Source organism: Squalius cephalus (genome assembly GCF_949319135.1).
Source record: "Squalius cephalus genome assembly, chromosome: 16".
Classification (NCBI taxonomy): domain Eukaryota; kingdom Metazoa; phylum Chordata; class Actinopteri; order Cypriniformes; family Leuciscidae; genus Squalius; species Squalius cephalus.
The window spans coordinates 4,787,236-4,810,972 of NC_137137.1; the positions used below are offsets into that span (position 1 = coordinate 4,787,236).

At 39.6% G+C, this 23,737-nt stretch overlaps 1 protein-coding gene across 2 annotated transcripts; it reads left to right on the forward strand.

Moving 5' to 3' along the window:
- Nucleotides 1-1,764: 1,764 nt before the first annotated feature.
- LOC307174372 (uncharacterized protein) lies at nt 1,765-23,454 on the forward strand. Of its 2 annotated transcripts, XM_079898141.1 has the most exons (9): nt 1,765-1,932; nt 2,028-2,087; nt 4,275-4,589; nt 4,875-5,002; nt 16,669-19,386; nt 19,482-19,541; nt 21,777-22,091; nt 22,377-22,504; nt 23,030-23,454. In XM_079898141.1, the coding sequence occupies exons 5-8, from the start codon at nt 19,332-19,334 to the stop codon at nt 22,478-22,480; spliced, it is 534 nt and encodes a 177-aa protein (XP_079754267.1). In that variant the 5' UTR covers nt 1,765-1,932; nt 2,028-2,087; nt 4,275-4,589; nt 4,875-5,002; nt 16,669-19,331; the 3' UTR covers nt 22,481-22,504; nt 23,030-23,454. The 2 variants fall into 2 exon arrangements, with proteins under 2 accessions (XP_079754267.1, XP_079754268.1); XM_079898142.1 differs by lacking the exons at nt 16,669-19,386; nt 19,482-19,541; nt 21,777-22,091; nt 22,377-22,504; nt 23,030-23,454 and adding an exon at nt 5,542-7,622 and having other exon boundaries at nt 1,783-1,932.
- The last annotated feature ends 283 nt before the right edge of the window (nt 23,455-23,737 follow it).

Here is a 23,737-nt window from a genome sequence, read left to right on the forward strand (position 1 = left end):
GACCACATGTTTGTGCTTCAATATAACAGACTCATTCATTCCCACTGGTTTGCTTTATTCTGGTGGTTTGAATTTTCATTTTTGGGTGAACTATCCTTTTAATGTTGACAGCCCAATTGTATTACATAATTTGCTTATGCTGTAACATTCCTTTTTTGTATGTTTAGATAAAATTGTCTTTAAATGAATTAATATAAAAATAAATGCTTCACTTACTGCTGTAGCTTTAATTTCTGTCTACATCAGTGGGCAGCAGCTGTATGTATATGTATATATATAATCTTTATATTGTCTAAAGTAGAAAATGTTCTATTTGTCCCATGCAATTTCCAATAATTATATGTCCCAGTTCTCATTTCTAACTATATCCAGCTAGTTTTCTGTGGCTTAATATTGCCATAAGAGATTCCTTTGAATCCTCTATGCTTCAGTTCTAGATAATATCAGAATATTCTAAAGAAGAATATCAAGAAGAAGAAAAAGTCTTGCAGGAATAGTTTCTATTGTGATGCATCATACCACAACAGTTACACCAAACCCAAACCACATGTACAGAAAGAACAAATGACACGTGTTGTTGAAGTGTTGCAACATTAACCAATGCAGTGCCACTGGAAACAATGATAATGGCCAAATCCTGAGCTCACAATGTGTGCAATAGGCCGTTTTACTTCTTCAAAATGTAATGATTTGTGTGAGTGGTTTCTTTCCTTTTACATTTTGATAAAACAATATTTGGTATATATGTAACTGTACTAATTAATTTCTTTATGATAACTTTTGCTACATTATAACATAGGCCTCGTTTCTGAAAAACTACTTTTTTGGAAATAAAGTGAAGTAAAAACCCAAACCCAGCTACTGCACAACATCCTTTGAAGCACAATAAAGTTCTTTCTTTTGCTGTTTAGCTGCTCAGCCTTACGTAAAACATGAGCATTTTGTAAATGCATTATAGAGAATAAGTAAATAAATAATGTATACTTTTAAGTTGAAAGAATTTCCAATGTTTATTTTATCCAGAGAAATGTGCTATATTGTATAAACCCTATTATGGATTAACAGAGCAAACTCTCCCTGTGAGTTTTAAATCATTTGATTCTTAATGGATATTTTCAATACTTATGAGAATCAAACATGTGAACAGAAATCTAACTTTTGCTCTTTTCTTTCTCTCTAGCCTCGAATATTATATACTATGTCAATTAAAGCTGCTCAGTTTAAGTCAAGAAGGAAGTTTGGTCAACAGTAAAAAAAATATATAAAGGCAACCAATTGCATTCAACAAAACATTTAATTCTATATTATATCTAGGGAGAGGGTATAAGTTTTCCTTGAATGTTCTGTCTTCAAAGAAACTTGTTAGACTTCCTACAGGGAGAGAAAGATGGCATGGTCCATACCTATTTGGACATTTGTTATGATTTCTGTTACTTTGGCTCTGTACTCTTGTACAGAATTTGAAATTAAAGGGGTCAAAAATGAAATAATATTTATGAAAATGAATCAAGATCTGAATCAAACCACAATAATTGAACTGAAATTGTAAAATTTGAATCAAAGAAATAATAAAAGCAATAGCCTACCAGTCATTGCACCATGTAGCCTAAACATGGTAATATCACTAAACTTAATGAAATTGTTTAGTTAGGCTACCAAATGCTTTGACAATCACAATAGCCTACACTTATTGTGATGCAAGTTTTTAAGTTGGCAGCCCTGGAGCTGCATGAAGTCGAACAAGCCTTTTCTTTCCTTGCGTCCTTCCCTTGTATCCTTCAGGGGTGGAGCTGAGAAGCGAGGAAAGGAAACTAGGATGCACAAATAAGAATTGAGAAGCACCCAGTGTGTTGGAAAGCACAATAGTTTGAGGTACGATGAAGATGAAGCTCCTTTTTCAGGCCCTTTTGCTGGTTGTAATGCTCACTTTACGTAAGTACATTGCTTTCTCCCGCGTTTTACTTCACAATGTGTACAGCTAATAAATCATACAATAAAAATAAACTATTGTTATTTGTTTTATCCAGAGAAATGCCAGGAAGACGATTACATGGCCGATTCAGATGATTACTACTCTGTGGATGCTAGTATGATCTAATTTCTCCATTTTCTCCTAATTTTCTAGTTTTCTCCATTCTCGAACTGTATTAAAAGTCTTTGAAATACAATTTAAAAAGCCCTAATCTCACAACTGCCGTGTTTTAAGTTAAAGTGATTCTGTTTTTTTTTTTTCTTCACTGTTTATGTCTTTTAGTAAACTAATACACTGAAAATAATTTAAAAACAACATTAATTACTTTCCTCAAAACAATGGCATTGCATCATGGCTTCCTTTTGGCACACATTACTTGATTATTTAAGAAATGAGTTGGCTGTTGATAGCACAATCACATTTATTTATATTGCCAGTTAAGTTGAAAACCCGCCACTAGGGTTGGGCGATGTCCCCTAAATTGGCAGTTGACGATGTTTACAGTAAAACATCGCGATGGACGATGATATCGCCGGGGGGGGGGGGGGTGTGCTGACGATCACGAAGAGACAGGGAGAGTGCACATTGTAGCTACTTACATCTACTGTGTTTACGCCACGGGAATACTCGGCTTGGCATTTTGAAATATTTCTATGTTTATTTGGCCGTTCAGGCGCGCAACCGAAGACAAAGACTACTTGACCATGTTGCGCTCGGAGCGCGCGCGCACCATCCTGTCAGTAGAATTCAGTTCTCTTTCGCGACTTATCGTGCTTTTAATATTTCTTTTCAATAGCACATCCTGCTCTTTTCTTTCTCATTCATGTTTTGTTATGAACTTTACATAATCGTCAACTGAAATTGTGCGGATTATCAACAATACGATACATTTATAGGACATAAAGGGTCTCTGCGGCAAAAGTGAAAGTACCAGCGGCCAACGGGTGAAATGTTTCTCTTTGCACAGCAAAGCACCCGTTTCAATAAAAGGATATATTAAAGTTTATAAAGCCTACTTTTACATTTTCATTGCTGTTTTAAAATGAATTTCGCCATCACCTTAAACAAGCTGTTCTGCTTGAATCCCAGTGCAGGAGCTGTAACTGTTAGGTTACCACAGAAACGTAAGCGTTTGGTTGATTGCTGTGGTGACTCGTGACACTCGCGAACAGCACTGAACACACACGTCTTCATTTTTTTTATCGTTTGTTGGTAAAGGGTGAGAGACCTTGCGAGCCATAGGTTCCCAACCACTGGTGTACACACGAAAACGAACTGCCGTGAGACTGGGCTGGTCTGACAGGGTGGGGGGCGTGGCATCACGATGGTGGCTCTCCATCGTGATGTCGGTCAGCCATCACGATGGACGATGATATCGTCCATCGGCACAACCCTACCCGCCACAGGGTGTCTGGTAAGAGACTGGTCAGTAGATGTCCGATATTTGGGAATAACCCGTTTGTTTGTCACCACTTGTCCTTAATTAGGGCGTATAAGTGGGTGTGTTTTTTCTATAAAAACAGAAATATAGACAAGTATAAACATACATGATAATAACATTTTAAAACAGGTAGCCTACATAATGAATATGAAAAAAAAATACAGAAATTAAAATAATAATGAAAGAAAAACAAACTTGCTCTGTCATAAATTAAATTAAACTGTAAACAGTTTTATCTGCGTCACATAGTTTGTCAGCGGTGCTCTGTGTATCTTAATGCACGTGCATTAAGTTGTTTACAACTTCAGAATACCTCAACCGCAGACTTTGACAACTGAAATGCACCAAACACAGATGAAATATACATAAATGACACGTGATTGCTAGAGATCGAATATAATACACTTACTTGCACTGACGTACAACATCCATTAAATGAACAAACTATATGTTATTTACAACGGCCAAGTTCGCATCAGCGCTCCGACAGAATCAACTTTCAACTTCACACTGATCCCTGTGGTGGGCGGGATGTTTGCATGCACGTAGATCCGCCAACGCTGATTGGCTGCTGTGCTGGATGCTGTGTGTCGATCAATCTCGGCAAAAGAAAAAGATTTTCAGGAGTCAGGAGGCATATTATTCTAACTAGTAATGGCCTTTTTAACAATTATTATGCAAGTTATTTTCGCAAGACTGGTGATATATGAACATAAATAAAGGGATCAAAATGTGTGCAGCTATTATTTAAATATCCAGTGCATTAGTTGAAGATGCACACAACTGTATAGGCACAATTTGAGCTGCAGAAATTTGTAACGTGTTCATATTTCACCAGCATGTTGATGTGTTGTGTTTCAGATATTGCAGTGTTTGACATCACAGTGTACCGACAGATAGAAGACAGAGAGCGTGATGGATTCATGGTGGTGTGCACGTTTGACCGAGGGTTTAAATGGGGACACAGTCGGTGGATAAATCCTTTTAAGCTGTCTGTGGAGAGTGAACTGAAATACACCACGGAAAATGCCCATTGCATTTCTTCAGATACTATAATAACATGTCTGTATATGGTCACTGTGAGTCCACCTGCTTCCTTCACCTGTGAGCGTGAGGTTTATTTTAATGGAGATTCCTTAAACATGCGCACCCAGACCTACACTTACAAGCGCTCAGGTAAAACAAATGCATCTCTGCTATAGGATGTTTAGATGTTACATCCCTGCCTAGATGATACAATATTGCCATGTGTTTGCATTTTCCTATTTTGAACATTTTTAAATGCCTTCTTCTCTCTACCTTTCTTTCTTCCTCATCTGGTGTTGTTTGGGGTGTATAATTAGCTATTTAAAAATGTACAATATTAATACAGCTGATCTTTGTATGTGTCTGTATGAGACTGTATATTTCAATGCATACAAGCCAAAACTTCTTTTTGCCTGTCATTGCATTTCCACGCAGTCTTGGATCATCAAGAGGAAGGAGTATCTTCATTCTGCATCGGCTTTTCCTCCTCCATTGCTGTTGGTCTCTTCATCATGACTGTGGCAGTGATCGTGACCTGACCACCATCGGGAGTAAAGCTAAAGGTGTGTGTTTTACCAATGTAACAGTTTAATTATTTATAGCAGCAATGAATATTATGAAAGTTCTGATGACCACAGTCATGTAAAGTCAATGAACAGAGTTTCTCTTCCTCAATTTTATTTCTGATGACTAATGGCATCACACATCAAGAGTCAGAGCTCAAATATAGTTTCCTGCAAGTGTTCCTTAAAATCTCACACCAGTTGTTGCAACGCTATCTCACGTCACGACTAATTCGCACGATCGACTAAAAGGTGGGAATTCGTACGACCTCACTGATTTGTCTAAACCCACGTGATGGGTAGGTTAGGCATTGTTGGTGTGACGTGCATTCTGACATACAATGCTATTGAAGACAACTCTGGCATAAATATATATTATAATCACATTTGTCCTTGATGAGATGATGATCTGATGAGGGTTAGTGTCCTGACTGTGTTTCTGATGAGTTTGTGTTCAGGATTAGATTCTTCAGGTTTAGTAGTTTTCCAGCACACTCAGACTAACCCAATGAACTCTTTCTACACGTTTGTTAACACAGACTCCATCAACCCCACCACAGCTGTTACAGACAACGACTACATGGATGCATAAATAATCACAAGACTTTCTGAAGAGAGAACAAGACCTGAAGAAGAGAAACAAACTTCTACTGTACATTTACATTTTACATTCAATCATTTAGCAGACGCTTTTTTCCAAAGTGAGTTAGCACAGAACACATAGCCAAGTTTTTATTATTTTTTTTATTTTTTTTATTAATAGATATAGAATAGTCTGTTTTAGTATTGAGTCAAGTGTTGCCAAAAAAAGATATATAAAAAATAAAAATATATTAATTATTCAGTTAACCTTTTGTATTAATGGATGCATATATGAATTGAGATTTTCTTTTTAAATTTTGTGACTTTTTATTATTAATGTCCACATAATTCAGTTACAACAAGCCCAAACCTGTGTACAAAACAATCATTGCAAAATGGCAGCAGCTGCATGTATGAAACAAGAGTGTGAGTCCTCGATACCCGGATGACATAATTAAATAATTGTTCACAAAATATTGATTTGAGTTTTAATATTTTATTAGCTCACCAAACACAGAACTTCCAAAAGCGCCGACTTCAGTGACAGTTACACGGATGAGCCTGTGTTATCCGTTTACGGGTTGTTTATTGGGGAATAACATACCACTGGATGGCGCAATTGACCAATCAGTATCAAGAATGCAGGCTCCCTTCCCCCACTCTTATAGTGCACAGATTGAGGGAAACACAACAAGTTTTCATGCATGTTTTTAAAAATATCATATTTCAGTTAAGCCCCTCAATATCTTAATATTGATGCTGATATGAGTATGAAGATGTGATTACTGTGATACTGTTATCTGTAAGACAAAGATGGAAGGAAACAGAACAAGTGTTCGTGTCTGTTCTTTAAAATATCACTGTTCCACTTCTCAGGGGGAAGATTACATTTGGCAGCGCAAATAGAATACTCTTCCCCCTAAAAAGGAGAACATAGATAAAAATGTATTAAATGAAATCCTGTGCTGACCAGCTGGCCCCTATCTTCTTCACAAACATCTTCAACAGATCACTGGAGCTATGCAAAGTCCCTGCTTCAAATCATCAATCCTGCTCCACCGTCATCCCTATCCCAGAAAAAACCAAAATCACAGGACTGAATGACTACAGACATGTTGCTTTAACGTCTGTGGTCATGAAGTCATTTGAAAGACCTGAAGGACATCACTGAACCCTTGCTGGACCCCCTGCAGATTACTTATTGGGTAAACAGGTCTGTGGATGATGCATCAACATGGGACTGCACAATCTTGACAGATCTGGGACCTATGTGAGGAAAAAAATCACGTCCAACACCTGTACAATCAGCACTGGTGCTCTCCCCACTGCATGCTCTTCTCCCTCTAATTACTGCCCTGCAAAAGACCCCTCTGTCAAGCTCCTGAAGTTTGCAGATGACACTCATTGTCCTTATCCAGGACGGTCACGAGTCTGCCTACAGACATAAGGTTAAAGAGCTGCCTGGTGCAGTCACAACAACCTGGAGCAGAACACACTCAAAACAGTGGAGATGATTGTGGGATTTAGGAGAGAGAAACCCCCAGCACTCCCCCCGCTCACCATAATGAACAGCACTTTGGCAACAGGGGAGTCAATAAGGTTCCTGGGCACTACCGTCTCTCAGGACCTGAAATGGGACACTCACATAGGCTGCATTGTGAAAAAGGTTGAACCTGCCACAGGAGCAACTTCTGCAGTTCTGCAGTCATTTTTAGTCACTTATTTTACTTTTATTATCTGCCTTGTCAGTGTCATTCTGCACTGGAAGCGTCTGTCACCAAGACAAATTCCTTGTATGTGTAAGCATACTTGGCCATAAATCTCATTGTCAAGCTTTGGCATTTTGTACACAATTTCCCCGCTTGAAAGGAACAGACACATCATCAACGAAGGCCTTAACTGGATTCCACTCTTCTTTTTATTACATCAATTATGATGAATGTTCAAATAGGTAGACAGAAGAAAGGTGAAAAACCTTTAACAGAAATAACAATACAAAATATGTAAATGAATTGCAAATAAAAGCTTATTAAACACCCATTGTTGTCATTTAAGTTTGTATCTCTCAAATAATTCTCAAATAATATTATTAACATGCTTAATACACTTTTAAGTGTAACCTGCAACATACACAATTCAGAAAATTAACATTAACACCATCACAATGTGTATATAAAATCAGATCACGTTATTTTAACGATCTGCTCAATCACACGTGAACTTCAGAAATAATATTGTATCGTCGCTATCTCCCGCGATTAAATCAAAATACAAACGAAAGTAACAAATCAATACACCAGTGACTTAATAACATTAATATTTGCTACACATAACTAAATTTAGCTTAAAATAGTCACGCAGTGAGCAGTTACAGAAAGTAGGTCACGCAATCTTTCCGTGCCGAGCACGAACAGATAGATATATGCTGCGTCACAAACTAATTCAGCATCTGGTGTTACACTAGCGTCATATTCTCCCAATCACAAAACCAACAAATTATTAAAGTTCTCACCGGCTGCCCCTTCGGGATTTGACGATGTATTCAATGTTTGTGCACTTTCTCCGTGTCCAGCTGTTCAGTTTTCGGCCGAGCTCGTCTCCGACTCGTCTCATACACACACTCTTTTCCGGTTTTTCCCCCTTCGCTCCGATTGGCTGAGAGACTACTATAGTTTTTTTTTCTTCTTTTCCCTTTCCTTTTTTTTCCAGAATTAATTTATATTTCCTCCAGTTTGACTTGACACCTCCCACTCGATTTCCTTGGATACAAGAAGAAATCGCGATGCTTTGAAGGCAAACTGCCTGGCACTATTAACTGTAGAGCAGTTACAATGTCACCTAAATTACTTGCTCATTTGCTCCTCAATTGGAAGGAGAACCACTAGTCGTCTGACGTCTCTGTGAAGAACAGTACTTGGGATCTTTACCTTGCGCCCTTTAGACACTGGATAGTCTTTTGCTTTAGCTTTTAAGGGCTTTGCCACAGGAACAGGGTAACTTGGGAAGGTTCGGACATTGACATCCCTTACAACACCCTTGCTGTCTTGATTGACACTAATTACTCTGCCAAGTTTAAACTGCCCTCTGAGTGCATTCTGATCTGCTATCCAAACAATGTCCCCAATTGCAATGTTCCTATGCATGGTATGCCACTTGGTCCTCAAGAATAAATTAGGACCCGCAAGTTGACTCCAGTGTCTCCAGAACTTATCCACCACTGACTGCATTGCTTGGAGCCGTTTGAATGGGTAACTGGAAAAGTCGAATGTTTTGACATCACCACTTTGAGATGCTCGCCCCAGCAGTAGTGCATTCGGAGTAACGTACTGGATGCAGTCTTCCTGGGTTTGCGCTCTAGCATCGATAGGCCGTTCGTTAGCGAGATTAGCTGCCATTTGAAGGGCTGTTTGGAACTCACTGTAAGTCAGAGTAGACTCGCCTCCACAGCATTGGAGCGCCCTCTTGACAATGCGCACTGCAGCCTCCGCAGCTCCATTCCTGTGTGGAGAATCGGCTGGATGGATTTTCCACATCCACTCTGTTCCATTTCGTGCTGCTATTTCCTCTAGAGCAGCCTTGTCGATGCCCTCCAGGAATTTGTACAACTCCTGCAAAACCGGTCTTGCTCCAATGAAATTGGTGCCTGGATCTGAATAGATCTTCTTAGGATAGCCCCTAACTGCAGTGAATCTTTGAAAGGCCATTAAGAAACTTTCAGTAGATTGGGTGTTAGCCAGTTCTGTGTGGATTGCTCTGCTCGACATACAGCAAAAGACAATCCCCCAGACCTTCATCAAAGCTCTTTTCTTAACGTCATCTTTCACAGAGTAGGGTCCAAAGAGATCTACTGCTGTAAACTCGAAGGGTGCTGCAGGCTGCGATCTCTCTGGTGGTAAATCACCCATCACTTGCCGACATTTCTTTGCTTTGGTCCTCCTACACTGAACACAGCTGTCGACAACCTTTTGGGCTATTCTTCTACCCCTGATGACCCAAGCCTTCTTCCTCATCTTAAGTAAAGTTTCGGCCAATCCTCCGTGGCTTTTTCTGTGAGATTCTCGGGCTAGCAGTGTAGACACCCAGGCATTATAGGGAAGGATCGGAATGCTAACTTGATCTTCTTTAAAGGCCTGCACTCTCCCACCACAAACCAATAGCCCAGAGTCTGGATCTTTATAGACTACCAGCCGGTCTCTGGTGGTGTTTGGAAAGGTCATGCCTACTTGCACAGCAAGGAAAATATCTCGCAGGGCATCTACTCTTTCTCTCACCGAGATGGTTCCTGCTGAAGAGACTGCCTCCCACTTTGGGTCGTTTAGGGTTCGATTTCTTCCAAGGAACTTTTTTCCAGCTCTCCAAACCCACGCTACTGTTTTAACTAGTCTGGTTAGATCACTGAACTGCTTCATATCAATTAAGTTTTGGACAGCCGATCCTGCAGGTGGTCTCTTGGGTTCAATTTGATCTTGGATGACATCCTCATTTTGTCTTGATACTTCAGCTGGTTCCTGCTGTTTTGCTTTAGATCTCGTCAGTGCAGCTGCAAACGCCTTCTTTTGAAGCTTACTGATGCTTTCTCGGGCGTCAGCTGCTAGATCCTTAGCTGACCTGATTGGCCATTCATCTACTGGTAAGCTCAGGAACTTTGGCCCATTTTGCCACTCCGAATTTTCATCAAGATCTTGAGGATTAGCTCCCCTAGTGATTACATCGGCTATGTTTTGTGGACCTGGTATCCACCACCATTCTTGCGGCTTGGTAATTCCTTGGATCTCTCCAATTCTATTAGCGAAAAATGTCTTATAACCATAGCTTTCTCGCTGTATAGCACCAAGAACCGTTTGGCTATCAACCAAGTGAAACCACTTCCCAACTCGAATTCGGCTATGCTGCTCAAAGTACTTCCGCAGCCGGGAGGCAAACACTGCTCCGCACATCTCCGCTTTGACAGCGTCTCCTTTGTGGTCTAATGGAGTTAATTTGGCTTTGGACTCCACTAGCCTGGTGATTGAGCCGTTCTCAGAATTCCACCTGAGGTACATTACCGCACCATAAGCATTCTCGCTTCCATCTGAAAAGGTTATCGCCCAGGGTTCATCACTGAAATTTTGGGGGGTTATAGCTCTAGTGAATTTAATCTGGCCAAGCTGGACGTATTCCTCAAAGAGTTTAACCGCATCTCCTCTGAGATCATCCGAGAGGGAGGTATCCCAAGTTTCACTGACTGGAACTCTTCCATCCTTTGCCTCCTGAAAAGCTCTGCGGACTAGAATTGCTCCTTTCTGCTTGGCTGGAGTCACTAGACCTACAGGATCATACACCCCCGACACCTGACTCAACAACTCCCTTCGTGTCAGTGGATTTGGTGTTTGGACTCTGACTTGCTCTTGCAAGAGATTCTGACCAAGTCTCATTTTCTTCTTTCTCTTCGAGAAATTGATGGATGTCATCACATGGAGTTTGTCTTCTTTCACATCATATCCCAGACCAAGTGCTTTGTTTTCATCATTGTGCATTTGGTTTGGTAAAACCATGATCTTATCTTTGGTTCCCAGGGGCTCATTCTCTGCCTCGCTGCTCCCACTTTGACCTGAGAAGACCCATGGCTTGAGAAAAAATCCTCCTGCTGTTAAGATCCGTTCCACATTTGACACAATGGACCTCAGTTGATGAAGATCATTATGGGACGTAAGAATGTCGTCAACATAGCTGTCTTGATGGAGCACTCTCCGTTCTTCCTCAAGGTGAGCAAAGGATGGCAAATTGGCAGTTTCACGCATTGCCAGCTGTGCGATGCAGCCTGCTGGTTTGTCGCCAATGTTGACTCTTGTGACTGCGTATTCCTCCAGTTCCTCATCTTCGAAGTCTCGCCAAAGGAACCTGTGCATATGCATTTCACGGTCCTCCAACCAAACGGAGTTATACATCTTCTTGATGTCTCCTAATGCGGCGTACACTCCACTCCTAAATCTCAGCAGGACAGCACGTATCTGATTAAGAAAGTCTGGGCCCTTTACTAACAAATCGTTCATACTGACACCTCTGAATTTTTGGCTGCTGTTCCAAACAAGCCTCACTGGCGTTGTGACTGAGTGAGGGTTAGGAGCAATAAGATGGCTAACGTACCACACAGGCCCACTCCAGTTAGCTATTGTTTCTTCGGATAACTTTACTGCAGCCCCTCTATCAAGCATGTCCTTCACTTGAGCGCTATAGGCAACCTTCCATTCAGGTTCTTTGGCTAGCTGTTTCTCCATCCTCAAGAACGTAGCCTCAACCGCACCCCTGTTGTTTGGCAAGGAAGCTGGGTCCTCCAACCAAGGATATTTTGCGTGCCAATGCGGCTTTTTGCTGTGGTCGTCCTCCGTGACGTAAGTGAGGCCCTCTCTTACCATTTCGAGTTCCCTCTCCTCAGCAAGAGTCATCTCTTTCCCACCTGGTTGGCAATTTCCACAGCGGCAACCACCACATTTAGGCTCACACGCCGCACCAATGGAATCCCACTTCCACCACTCCAGAAAGTCTCGGCTGCTGGTCAGAGTGCTTGATTCATGAAACCTAGCTAATGGCTTGTTTGGTGGATAGTACTCCGTTATTTCCTCATATTTCACAGCTGCCATTCTCATCGACCTCGCAAAGTGCGTTTTGGATTTGTGGGCCGATACAGCTACCTCTTCGAAGAGCTCGGGGTGCGTTCCTCCAACTGTCTTTCCTAGCGGGCCGTCCCACAGCACAAGGTCGCCGACCACTCGGACCCTCTGCGGGGCTAGTTGCCCCTCTCGATGGCTTATAAGCAGTTCGACCACTTTAGGCCTCGCAAGTTCGATGAGGGGAACGTCTGGAAATAAATTCTGCAGTCGTTCAGGTGGTACTGTTTTGTGAATTTCAGCAATGCTTTCTAATCCATAGCAGGCCAACTGATGTGACTTGAAAGTGCCCTGAGGAGTTTTTACTCTGATTTTTAGCAGATATCGTTTGGTCTTTACGCGAACTTTCATCCCTCCGACTCCATGGATGACAAGAGTAATTCTTTCACCATTTAGGTTTAGACGGCTTGCAGCACTGTGTGTTATATAATTTGTGTCTGATGCTAAGTCAATTAATGTCCCAATTCTCTGTCCAGCATTAGCTGTCACATTGAGAAGCATCATGATTACGGGAAGTTCTAGCAACCCATCTTCTGCCTGCAAACTTAGCTGTTCTTTTGTGACGTTGAATGCTCTTGCTGCAGTGTTTGAGAACACACTTCTGCATTGCTGCGCTAAGTCTGGTGGAAGCCTACAGAGGAAGTCCTCCTGATCCTTCGTATAGCCCTTCCTGCCCTTGTCTCTGTCGGGACAAAGCTTGCTCTTTCTCTCATTAGCGCCTCTTTCCTTTCTTTCAGCATTTGGGCATAAGTAAAAGTGATGCTCAGGAACACTCTCTTCTTCGCAGTCTTGGTTTTTGCATAGATAGCTGGGTTTACAGAATGAATGGTCCTCGTGGACTTCAAGGCACCTATTACAAGCTCCCAGTTTCCTCACTGCAGTCTTCCTGTCTGCCAGCTTTAATGACCGGAATTGTCTGCAGAAGTAGAGCTTCCTTTTGTGCTTAACGTCACCACAGACGACACACCCTGATTGGTCGTTGCTTGATTTTGTGGACTTTGTTCTTGCCCATCTTGGCTCAGTTCTTAACTCCCTTTTGTTTGGTTCCTCATCCCTTAGTTGTTCAAGCTGCTCATAAATGCTCTCTTGCTTTTTGAGGAATGCTAACAGATTGTCAAAACGGTTATCTGGTGTGACAGAGCTCTGCTGGTCAGAGATGTGGATAAGCCATTCCTTCTTGAGAGACTCAGGAAGTTTTCCTTCAATTGACTTTGTCACTAGCGGATTTTTAATAGCGCCAGTATTTCCAAGGTCACTCAAATCTCCAAGTGCCTTTTCTACTGCCTGAATTAATTCAACTATTTTCCGTGGCTGGTGACTTCTGATAGCAGGCATTTTTTGCAAGTCTTCCACTATTTCAATTGCAATTGCTGTCACATTTCCATAGCGGTTTTCCAAGACACGGAAAATGTCATCTGCTGTGTTATAAGTGGTTAGGCGGAGATCTCTTACAATCCTCTCATCGAGACTGTCTAATACCTGAATCTTCTTAACCTCCTTGGAACCGGTAGGCTCACCCTGCTTCTGAAGTGCTTCCCAGTCTCTCTTCCACCTATGAAAGTCACGTTTGTTACCAGTGAACTTTGGGAGGGCTGTGGGCTTTAACTTAATTGTAGCCACGGGGTAGTTGGAGATCATTGGTGGAGGTGTTGTTCTCTCTTTTTCCTCCTCTCGTCTCGCCCGAATGAAATCAGCTTTTCTCGAAACTAATCTGGTAACGGTGAGTTCGAGACTCCTCAGGCCTTGGCGGAAGTTATTCTGATCACCTGGTGGGATGCACCGCTGCCAATGGCTGTACAGGTCTTTTGCAGTCTTTGCTAAATTTTGAAGGTGACTGAGCATGAAGTCGTATGCTTCGTGATTGCCATCTGGAACTACTGCTGCGACACGTTCACTCTCAGCTTCGGCAACCTGCAGTGCTGTGGACAGTTCAACATCTCCATACTTAGCCCAGAGAGTTTCTTGAAGAAGACCTTTAACCTCCTTTAGCTTTAACTCACATTCGCTTGCAGTTTTTTCAAGGTCGGCTCTTTGCTGTCCTGTTAGCACATCTGACTCGTCTGTGTCCAGCTCCTCCTCTAATCCTGCAATGATGCCTGCTTCAAGATCGTCATTTGCTTCCATGACTTTCTCTGCTTGCATTGTGAGTTTATTTAAACTGCTCTGAAGATCCTCTTTTGTCATCTCTTTATAGGCTCTGGCTATGGTGTTGACTAGTCGTGTGAATCCTCTTTTCTCCACTGTCCTTTCTGCTTTGAGCTGCTCGAGTGACTTCCCGATCGCCTGCTCTGCCATTTTGAATTATCTTGTGGTTGGGAAGGAATGTATAATTCTTCCAATGATGTCTCTTTGGGTTTCACAGGTTTCCAGTTCCTACTGGTTTCCCGGTTTTTCACTGTCAAGCTTTGGCATTTTGTACACAATTTCCCCGCTTGAAAGGAACAGACACATCATCAACGAAGGCCTTAACTGGATTCCACTCTTCTTTTTATTACATCAATTATGATGAATGTTCAAATAGGTAGACAGAAGAAAGGTGAAAAACCTTTAACAGAAATAACAATACAAAATATGTAAATGAATTGCAAATAAAAGCTTATTAAACACCCATTGTTGTCATTTAAGTTTGTATCTCTCAAATAATTCTCAAATAATATTATTAACATGCTTAATACACTTTTAAGTGTAACCTGCAACATACACAATTCAGAAAATTAACATTAACACCATCACAATGTGTATATAAAATCAGATCACGTTATTTTAACGATCTGCTCAATCACACGTGAACTTCAGAAATAATATTGTATCGTCGCTATCTCCCGCGATTAAATCAAAATACAAACGAAAGTAACAAATCAATACACCAGTGACTTAATAACATTAATATTTGCTACACATAACTAAATTTAGCTTAAAATAGTCACGCAGTGAGCAGTTACAGAAAGTAGGTCACGCAATCTTTCCGTGCCGAGCACGAACAGATAGATATATGCTGCGTCACAAACTAATTCAGCATCTGGTGTTACACTAGCGTCATATTCTCCCAATCACAAAACCAACAAATTATTAAAGTTCTCACCGGCTGCCCCTTCGGGATTTGACGATGTATTCAATGTTTGTGCACTTTCTCCGTGTCCAGCTGTTCAGTTTTCGGCCGAGCTCGTCTCCGACTCGTCTCATACACACACTCTTTTCCGGTTTTTCCCCCTTCGCTCCGATTGGCTGAGAAACTACTATAGTTTTTTTTTCTTCTTTTCCCTTTCCTTTTTTTTCCAGAATTAATTTATATTTCCTCCAGTTTGACTTGACACTCATTCTGATTCTAGATTTTTTCTATTGCGGGTCCCACTCTGGTTACACTAATCCCATCCTATAAATAGTCATTAAAGGGATAGTTCACTTCAAGTTGTTTCAAACCTGTATGAATTTCTTTCTTCTGCTGAACACAAAGGAAGATATTTTGAAGAATGTCAGTAACCAAACAGTTAACTGGACCCATTGACTTCCATAGTAGGAAAAAAAATACTATGGAAGTCAATGGGTCCAGTTAACTGTTTGGTATTGTATTAAATACAGAACTTGTGTGCTAAATGTGATAGACAGATGTGTCACAGTGTCTAAAAATGTGCAGCTGTAAGTTTGTGGTTGTGTGTTCAGAGCTGCATGTCCAGAAAGCCACAAAGAACAAACATGCAAGTTTAAACTGTAAAGAGCTATATACATATTGAGCTTTTAAGTTTAATGGAGATGTGTACGCTGAGTGCACTGTGGATGGCAGGAGTGATGGTCTGCTGTGGTGCTCCACAGAAAATCAGTTCAAATACGGAACGGGGGTCTACTGCCACCCAATAAGTAAGACAACACAACTATTCACTACAGAAACATCTCTATTTATTACTTAAGCACCATAGGCACTTTCTATAGTCAAATAAATGCTTGATAAAACAAGCATTCATAATATGTATTTTAATAAAGTTAGCTGAATCAAAGTGGTGGATATTTTGTGGTGCTGTAAGGCTGTTTTGAATGAAGCCTTAATTGTTTAAATTTAGTTTAGAGAAATGTGTCGCATTTGGGGGAAAAATAATCTATATAGCAGGGAATAAATAGGCATAATGGCTTTAAATTAGTGACATAATTAAGGGTCAAGCACTGAAGGTGTGAATCACCTATTGTTTCCATTAGTGTTATTTTCCTCCATCAGATCCTGTCTATGGTGTGGCAAACACTGCCTGTGTGAGTTTAGTCAAATGGCTGTTTTGGCGAGTGCTTACGAGAATACAGAACCTTGAATGGCTACAATTAAAAGCTAAAATTGGAAGAAAAAAAAGATGTAAAAAGATGTTTGTAAAAAGATGCCATTAAACACACATTTAAAATAAAAAGTCTTCAGTTGTTTTTAACGTTAATTCATGTTGGTGTGTTTTATTTCAGATGCCCCATTGCCCAACATCGCAGTGCATGGGCAGATGCAGGACAGAGAGCACGTGATAGTGATTTGTTCATTTGGCTGGAGGTTCACTAAGAGCTTTCCAGCTGTCAGTGGCGGGTGAACACAACTACACACTGAAGAACCCACTGTGTTATTCAAATGAAAAGTGTGTGTTTGAAGTGAACGTGAGTCCACCTGTTTCCTTCACCTGTGTGCATGAGATTAATTCTGCGGTGAACCGTCAGAGTGAGACTTACACAGATCATCATGAGGAAGGAGTATCTTTATTCTAAATCTGCTATTCCTCCTGCATTGCTATTGTTCTCGTCATCATGACTGTGGCAGTGATCGTGACCACCATCAGGAGCAAATAAAGGTGGTGTGTTAACCAGTTACTCACAGTCAGATCAAAATCTATAAATGAGAATAATGAAAATGCATTCACAATGTGCTGAGAGCATCTCTAAATGCTTTGTTGTGCAATTCATTTCATTTCCTTATTTCCTTAAAAGAAGCTCAAAGACTAACATGTAGCCGTGGTTTTCTGAGCTGAAGATGCAAGTTTCTCTTCCTCAATCTTATTGCTGATGACAATAATGGCATTACATATGCCTTCACATCTCAATATTAATTCCGTATGTGTTTCTATATTGCAATCTCACACAGTTGTTGGTGAGAAAAAACTTTTCAGAATTTGCAGTGTATAGTCTGTGTGCAGTGCAACAGCAAAGAGCTTATTCATATTTTAGACAAGTCAAGTTGTGATACACAACAGGACCACATGTTTGTGCTTCAATATAACAGACTCATTCATTCCCACTGGTTTGCTTTATTCTGGTGGTTTGAATTTTCATTTTTGGGTGAACTATCCTTTTAATGTTGACAGCCCAATTGTATTACATAATTTGCTTATGCTGTAACATTCCTTTTTTGTATGTTTAGATAAAATTGTCTTTAAATGAATTAATATAAAAATAAATGCTTCACTTACTGCTGTAGCTTTAATTTCTGTCTACATCAGTGGGCAGCAGCTGTATGTATATGTATATATATAATCTTTATATTGTCTAAAGTAGAAAATATTCTATTTGTCCCATGCAATTTCCAATAATTATATGTCCCAGTTCTCATTTCTAACTATATCCAGCTAGTTTTCTGTGGCTTAATATTGCCATAAGAGATTCCTTTGAATCCTCTATGCTTCAGTTCTAGATAATATCAGAATATTCTAAAGAAGAATATCAAGAAGAAGAAAAAGTCTTGCAGGAATAGTTTCTATTGTGATGCATCATACCACAACAGTTACACCAAACCCAAACCACATGTACAGAAAGAACAAATGACACGTGTTGTTGAAGTGTTGCAACATTAACCAATGCAGTGCCACTGGAAACAATGATAATGGCCAAATCCTGAGCTCACAATGTGTGCAATAGGCCGTTTTACTTCTTCAAAATGTAATGATTTGTGTGAGTGGTTTCTTTCCTTTTACATTTTGATAAAACAATATTTGGTATATATGTAACTGTACTAATTAATTTCTTTATGATAACTTTTGCTACATTATAACATAGGCCTCGTTTCTGAAAAACTACTTTTTTGGAAATAAAGTGAAGTAAAAACCCAAACCCAGCTACTGCACAACATCCTTTGAAGCACAATAAAGTTCTTTCTTTTGCTGTTTAGCTGCTCAGCCTTACGTAAAACATGACAATTTTGTAAATGCATTATAGAGAATAAGTAAATAAATAATGTATACTTTTACAAGTTGAAAGAATTTCCAATGTTTATTTTATCCAGAGAAATGTGCTATATTGTATAAACCCTATTATGGATTAACAGAGCAAACTCTCCCTGTGAGTTTTAAATCATTTGATTCTTAATGGATATTTTCAATACTTATGAGAATCAAACATGTGAACAGAAATCTAACTTTTGCTCTTTTCTTTCTCTCTAGCCTCGAATATTATATACTATGTCAATTAAAGCTGCTCAGTTTAAGTCAAGAAGGAAGTTTGGTCAACAGTAAAAAAAATATATAAAGGCAACCAATTGCATTCAACAAAACATTTAATTCTATATTATATCTAGGGAGAGGGTATAAGTTTTCCTTGAATGTTCTGTCTTCAAAGAAACTTGTTAGACTTCCTACAGGGAGAGAAAGATGGCATGGTCCATACCTATTTGGACATTTGTTATGATTTCTGTTACTTTGGCTCTGTACTCTTGTACAGAATTTGAAATTAAAGGGGTCAAAAATGAAATAATATTTATGAAAATGAATCAATATTGAATCAAGATCTGAATCAAACCACAATAATTGAACTGAAATTGTAAAATTTGAATCAAAGAAATAATAAAAGCAATAGCCTACCAGTCATTGCACCATGTAGCCTAAACATGGTAATATCACTAAACTTAATGAAATTGTTTAGTTAGGCTACCAAATGCTTTGACAATCACAATAGCCTACACTTATTGTGATGCAAGTTTTTAAGTTGGCAGCCCTGGAGCTGCATGAAGTCGAACAAGCCTTTTCTTTCCTTGCGTCCTTCCCTTGTATCCTTCAGGGGTGGAGCTGAGAAGCGAGGAAAGGAAACTAGGATGCACAAATAAGAATTGAGAAGCACCCAGTGTGTTGGAAAGCACAATAGTTTGAGGTACGATGAAGATGAAGCTCCTTTTTCAGGCCCTTTTGCTGGTTGTAATGCTCACTTTACGTAAGTACATTGCTTTCTCCCGCGTTTTACTTCACAATGTGTACAGCTAATAAATCATACAATAAAAATAAACTATTGTTATTTGTTTTATCCAGAGAAATGCCAGGAAGACGATTACATGGCCGATTCAGATGATTACTACTCGGTGGATGCTAGTATGATCTAATTTCTCCATTTTCTCCTAATTTTCTAGTTTTCTCCATTCTCGAACTGTATTAAAAGTCTTTGAAATACAATTTAAAAAGCCCTAATCTCACAACTGCCGTGTTTTAAGTTAAAGTGATTCTGTTTTTTTTTTTCTTCACTGTTTATGTCTTTTAGTAAACTAATACACTGAAAATAATTTAAAAACAACATTAATTACTTTCCTCAAAACAATGGCATTGCATCATGGCTTCCTTTTGGCACACATTACTTGATTATTTAAGAAATGAGTTGGCTGTTGATAGCACAATCACATTTATTTATATTGCCAGTTAAAGGGTTACTTCAGGATTTAGCATTAAGCTTTGTATTAGTAGAAAACCTGTAGTATTTTCGAATTACCATGCTTTCCCCCCTCATATCCCCCTGAGAGGAGAGATTTATGTATTTTTTGTCTGGAAAAAATCCTCCGATGACGCAAAAATCGTCATTTTGCGTCATCGGAGGATTTTCTGTCCAGAGGCTAAAGACTACAGCCAGTAGATGGCGTTGTTCCGCATGTTTACAACCCGCCCATAGAGGGTGGGATCTCACTCACAGAATGTACACAGTATCAGCCGTCTTTCTTTGGAAGCTAAGCTAGCAGGCTCTTGTTCTGTGGAGAAAGCTGAATAATAGGAGAAAGCTGAGTAAGTAGGGGTTACCATCTTCCTTTTCCCGGACTTGTCCGGCGGGCGAAACTGTTAAAAATGTCCGGGATTCGGCTTTTGCGTTCTGCGGTCGCCATTCATTGTTTACATGCACACCTCTCGTTTCAATCTAACTGAATTAATTCCGATCGGTGAATCTGACTGTAGTGTTTACATGAACGCTAAACAAGTGATCGGTTGATGTGCGTTTTACCCTTGCTAAGAAAATTTCCGCTCCTCCGTGAGAGATGCGAGACCCGGCGCGTCTCAGTAACGACGCCACCGGCCTCGCGCCGTTCTCCCGCGGCCGTCAGCCTCGTCCTGCTCGCCACAGTAAACATGATGAATGGCGACTGTAGAACGCAAAAGCCGAATCCCGGACATTTTGGGTCTCTAAATCCCTGGCAAACTCATCACTTACTTAGGCTAGCCTTGTTGTTTTCAACTGTGCTCTCTAACCGGTAGGCGTGGCCTCCTAAGGCAGCGAAGCAAGTGCATTCTGGGAGTTGTTGTCTTTCATCCACATAAGCCAAAAATACATTTTCTGGCTTTTCTCAGTCTAGAAAGCTCCAAATTAAAAAAATTCTCCACATTTCTTCTACTTAAATGACCTATTTTAAATACACATTCATCTTCCCAGAGGTGAAGTATCCCTTTAAGTTGAAAACCCGCCACAGGGTGTCTGGTAAGAGACTGGTCAGTAGATGTCCGATATTTGGGAATAACCCGTTTGTTTGTCACCACTTGTCCTTAAGTGGGTGTGTTTTTTCTATAAAAACAGAAATATAGACAAGTATAAACATACATGATAATAACATTTTAAAACAGGTAGCCTACATAATGAATATGAAAAAAAAATACAGAAATTAAAATAATAATGAAAGAAAAACAAACTTGCTCTGTCATAAATTAAATTAAACTGTAAACAGTTTTATCTGCGTCACATAGTTTGTCAGCGGTGCTCTGTGTATCTTAATGCACGTGCATTAAGTTGTTTACAACTTCAGAATACCTCAACCGCAGACTTTGACAACTGAAATGCACCAAACACAGATGAAATATACATAAATGACACGTGATTGCTAGAGATCGAATATAATACACTTACTTGCACTGACGTACAACATCCATTAAATGAACAAACTATATGTTATTTACAACGGCCAAGTTCGCATCAGCGCTCCGACAGAATCAACTTTCAACTTCACACTGATCCCTGTGGTGGGCGGGATGTTTGCATGCACGTAGATCCGCCAACGCTGATTGGCTGCTGTGCTGGATGCTGTGTGTCGATCAATCTCGGCAAAAGAAAAAGATTTTCAGGAGTCAGGAGGCATATTATTCTAACTAGTAGCCTTTTTAACAATTATTATGCAAGTTATTTTTGCAAGACTGGTGATAAATGAACATAAATAAAGGGATCAAAATGTGTGCAGCTATTATTTAAATATCCAGTGCATTAGTTGAAGATGCACACAACTGTATAGGCACAATTTGAGCTGCAGAAATTTGTAACGTGTTCATATTTCACCAGCATGTTGATGTGTTGTGTTTCAGATATTGCAGTGTTTGACATCACAGTGTACCGACAGATAGAAGACAGAGAGCGTGATGGATTCATGGTGGTGTGCACGTTTGACCGAGGGTTTAAATGGGGACACAGTCGGTGGATAAATCCTTTTAAGCTGTCTGTGGAGAGTGAACTGAACTACACCACGGAAAATGCCCATTGCATTTCTTCAGATACTATAATAACATGTCTGTATATGGTCACTGTGAGTCCACCTGCTTCCTTCACCTGTGAGCGTGAGGTTTATTTTAATGGAGATTCCTTAAACATGCGCACCCAGACCTACACTTACAAGCGCTCAGGTAAAACAAATGCATCTCTGCTTTAGGATGTTTAGATGTTACATCCCTGCCTAGATGATACAATATTGCCATGTGTTTGCATTTTCCTATTTTGAACATTTTTAAATGCCTTCTTCTCTCTACCTTTCTTTCTTCCTCATCTGGTGTTGTTTGGGGTGTATAATTAGCTATTTAAAAATGTACAATATTAATACAGCTGATCTTTGTATGTGTCTGTATGAGACTGTATATTTCAATGCATACAAGCCAAAACTTCTTTTTGCCTGTCATTGCATTTCCACGCAGTCTTGGATCATCAAGAGGAAGGAGTATCTTCATTCTGCATCGGCTTTTCCTCCTCCATTGCTGTTGGTCTCTTCATCATGACTGTGGCAGTGATCGTGACCTGACCACCATCGGGAGTAAAGCTAAAGGTGTGTGTTTTACCAATGTAACAGTTTAATTATTTATAGCAGCAATGAATATTATGAAAGTTCTGATGACCACAGTCATGTAAAGTCAATGAACAGAGTTTCTCTTCCTCAATTTTATTTCTGATGACTAATGGCATCACACATCAAGAGTCAGAGCTCAAATATAGTTTCCTGCAAGTGTTCCTTAAAATCTCACACCAGTTGTTGCAACGCTATCTCACGTCACGACTAATTCGCACGATCGACTAAAAGGTGGGAATTCGTACGACCTCACTGATTTGTCTAAACCCACGTGATGGGTAGGCTAGGCGTTGTTGATGTGACGTGCATTCTGACATGCAATGCTATTGAAGACATCTCTGGCATAAATGCATACTATAATCACATTTGTCCTTGATGAGATAATGATCTGATGAGGTTTAGTGTCCTGACTGTGTTTCTGATGAGTTTGTGTTCAGGATTAGATTCTTCAGGTTTAGTGGTTTTCCAGCACACTCAGACTAACCCAATGAACTCTTTCTACAGGTTTGTTAACACAGACTCCATCATCAACCCCACCACAGCTGTTACAGACAACGACTACATGGATGCATAAAAAATCAGAAGACTTTCTGAAGAGAGAAGAGCAGACCTGAAGAGGAGAAACAAACTTCTACTGTACATTTACATTTTGCATTCAATCATTTAGCAGACGCTTTTTTCCAAGGTGAGTTAGTTAGTCCAGCACAGAACACATAGCCAAGTTTTTTATTATTATTATTAATAGATATAGAATAGTCTGTTTTAGTATTGAGTCAAGTGTTGCCAAAAAAAGATATAAAAAATAAAAAATATATTAATTATTCAGTTAACCTTTTGTATTAATGGATGCATATATGAATTTATGTTATGTTATATGATTATTTTAAATACAATAAAAAAAAAACATTTTTTGAGATTTTCTTTTTAAATTTTGTGACGATGCAATTTTATTTTCTCATAAGGATGAATTGCTTATGCTGTAACAGTCTACATTTGTATGTTTAGATAAATGTATGTTTAGATAAAAATGCCTGCTAAATGAATTAATATAATGCTTCACTTACTGCTGTAGAGGTCTACATCAGAGGGCAGTAGCTGTATGTTATATTACATAAATATTTCTTATATTAAGATCATAATGATTACTTGCATGATTTACTAGAGAATATGTTAATTACAAATAATGTGTGTGTGTTTATATATTTATTATTT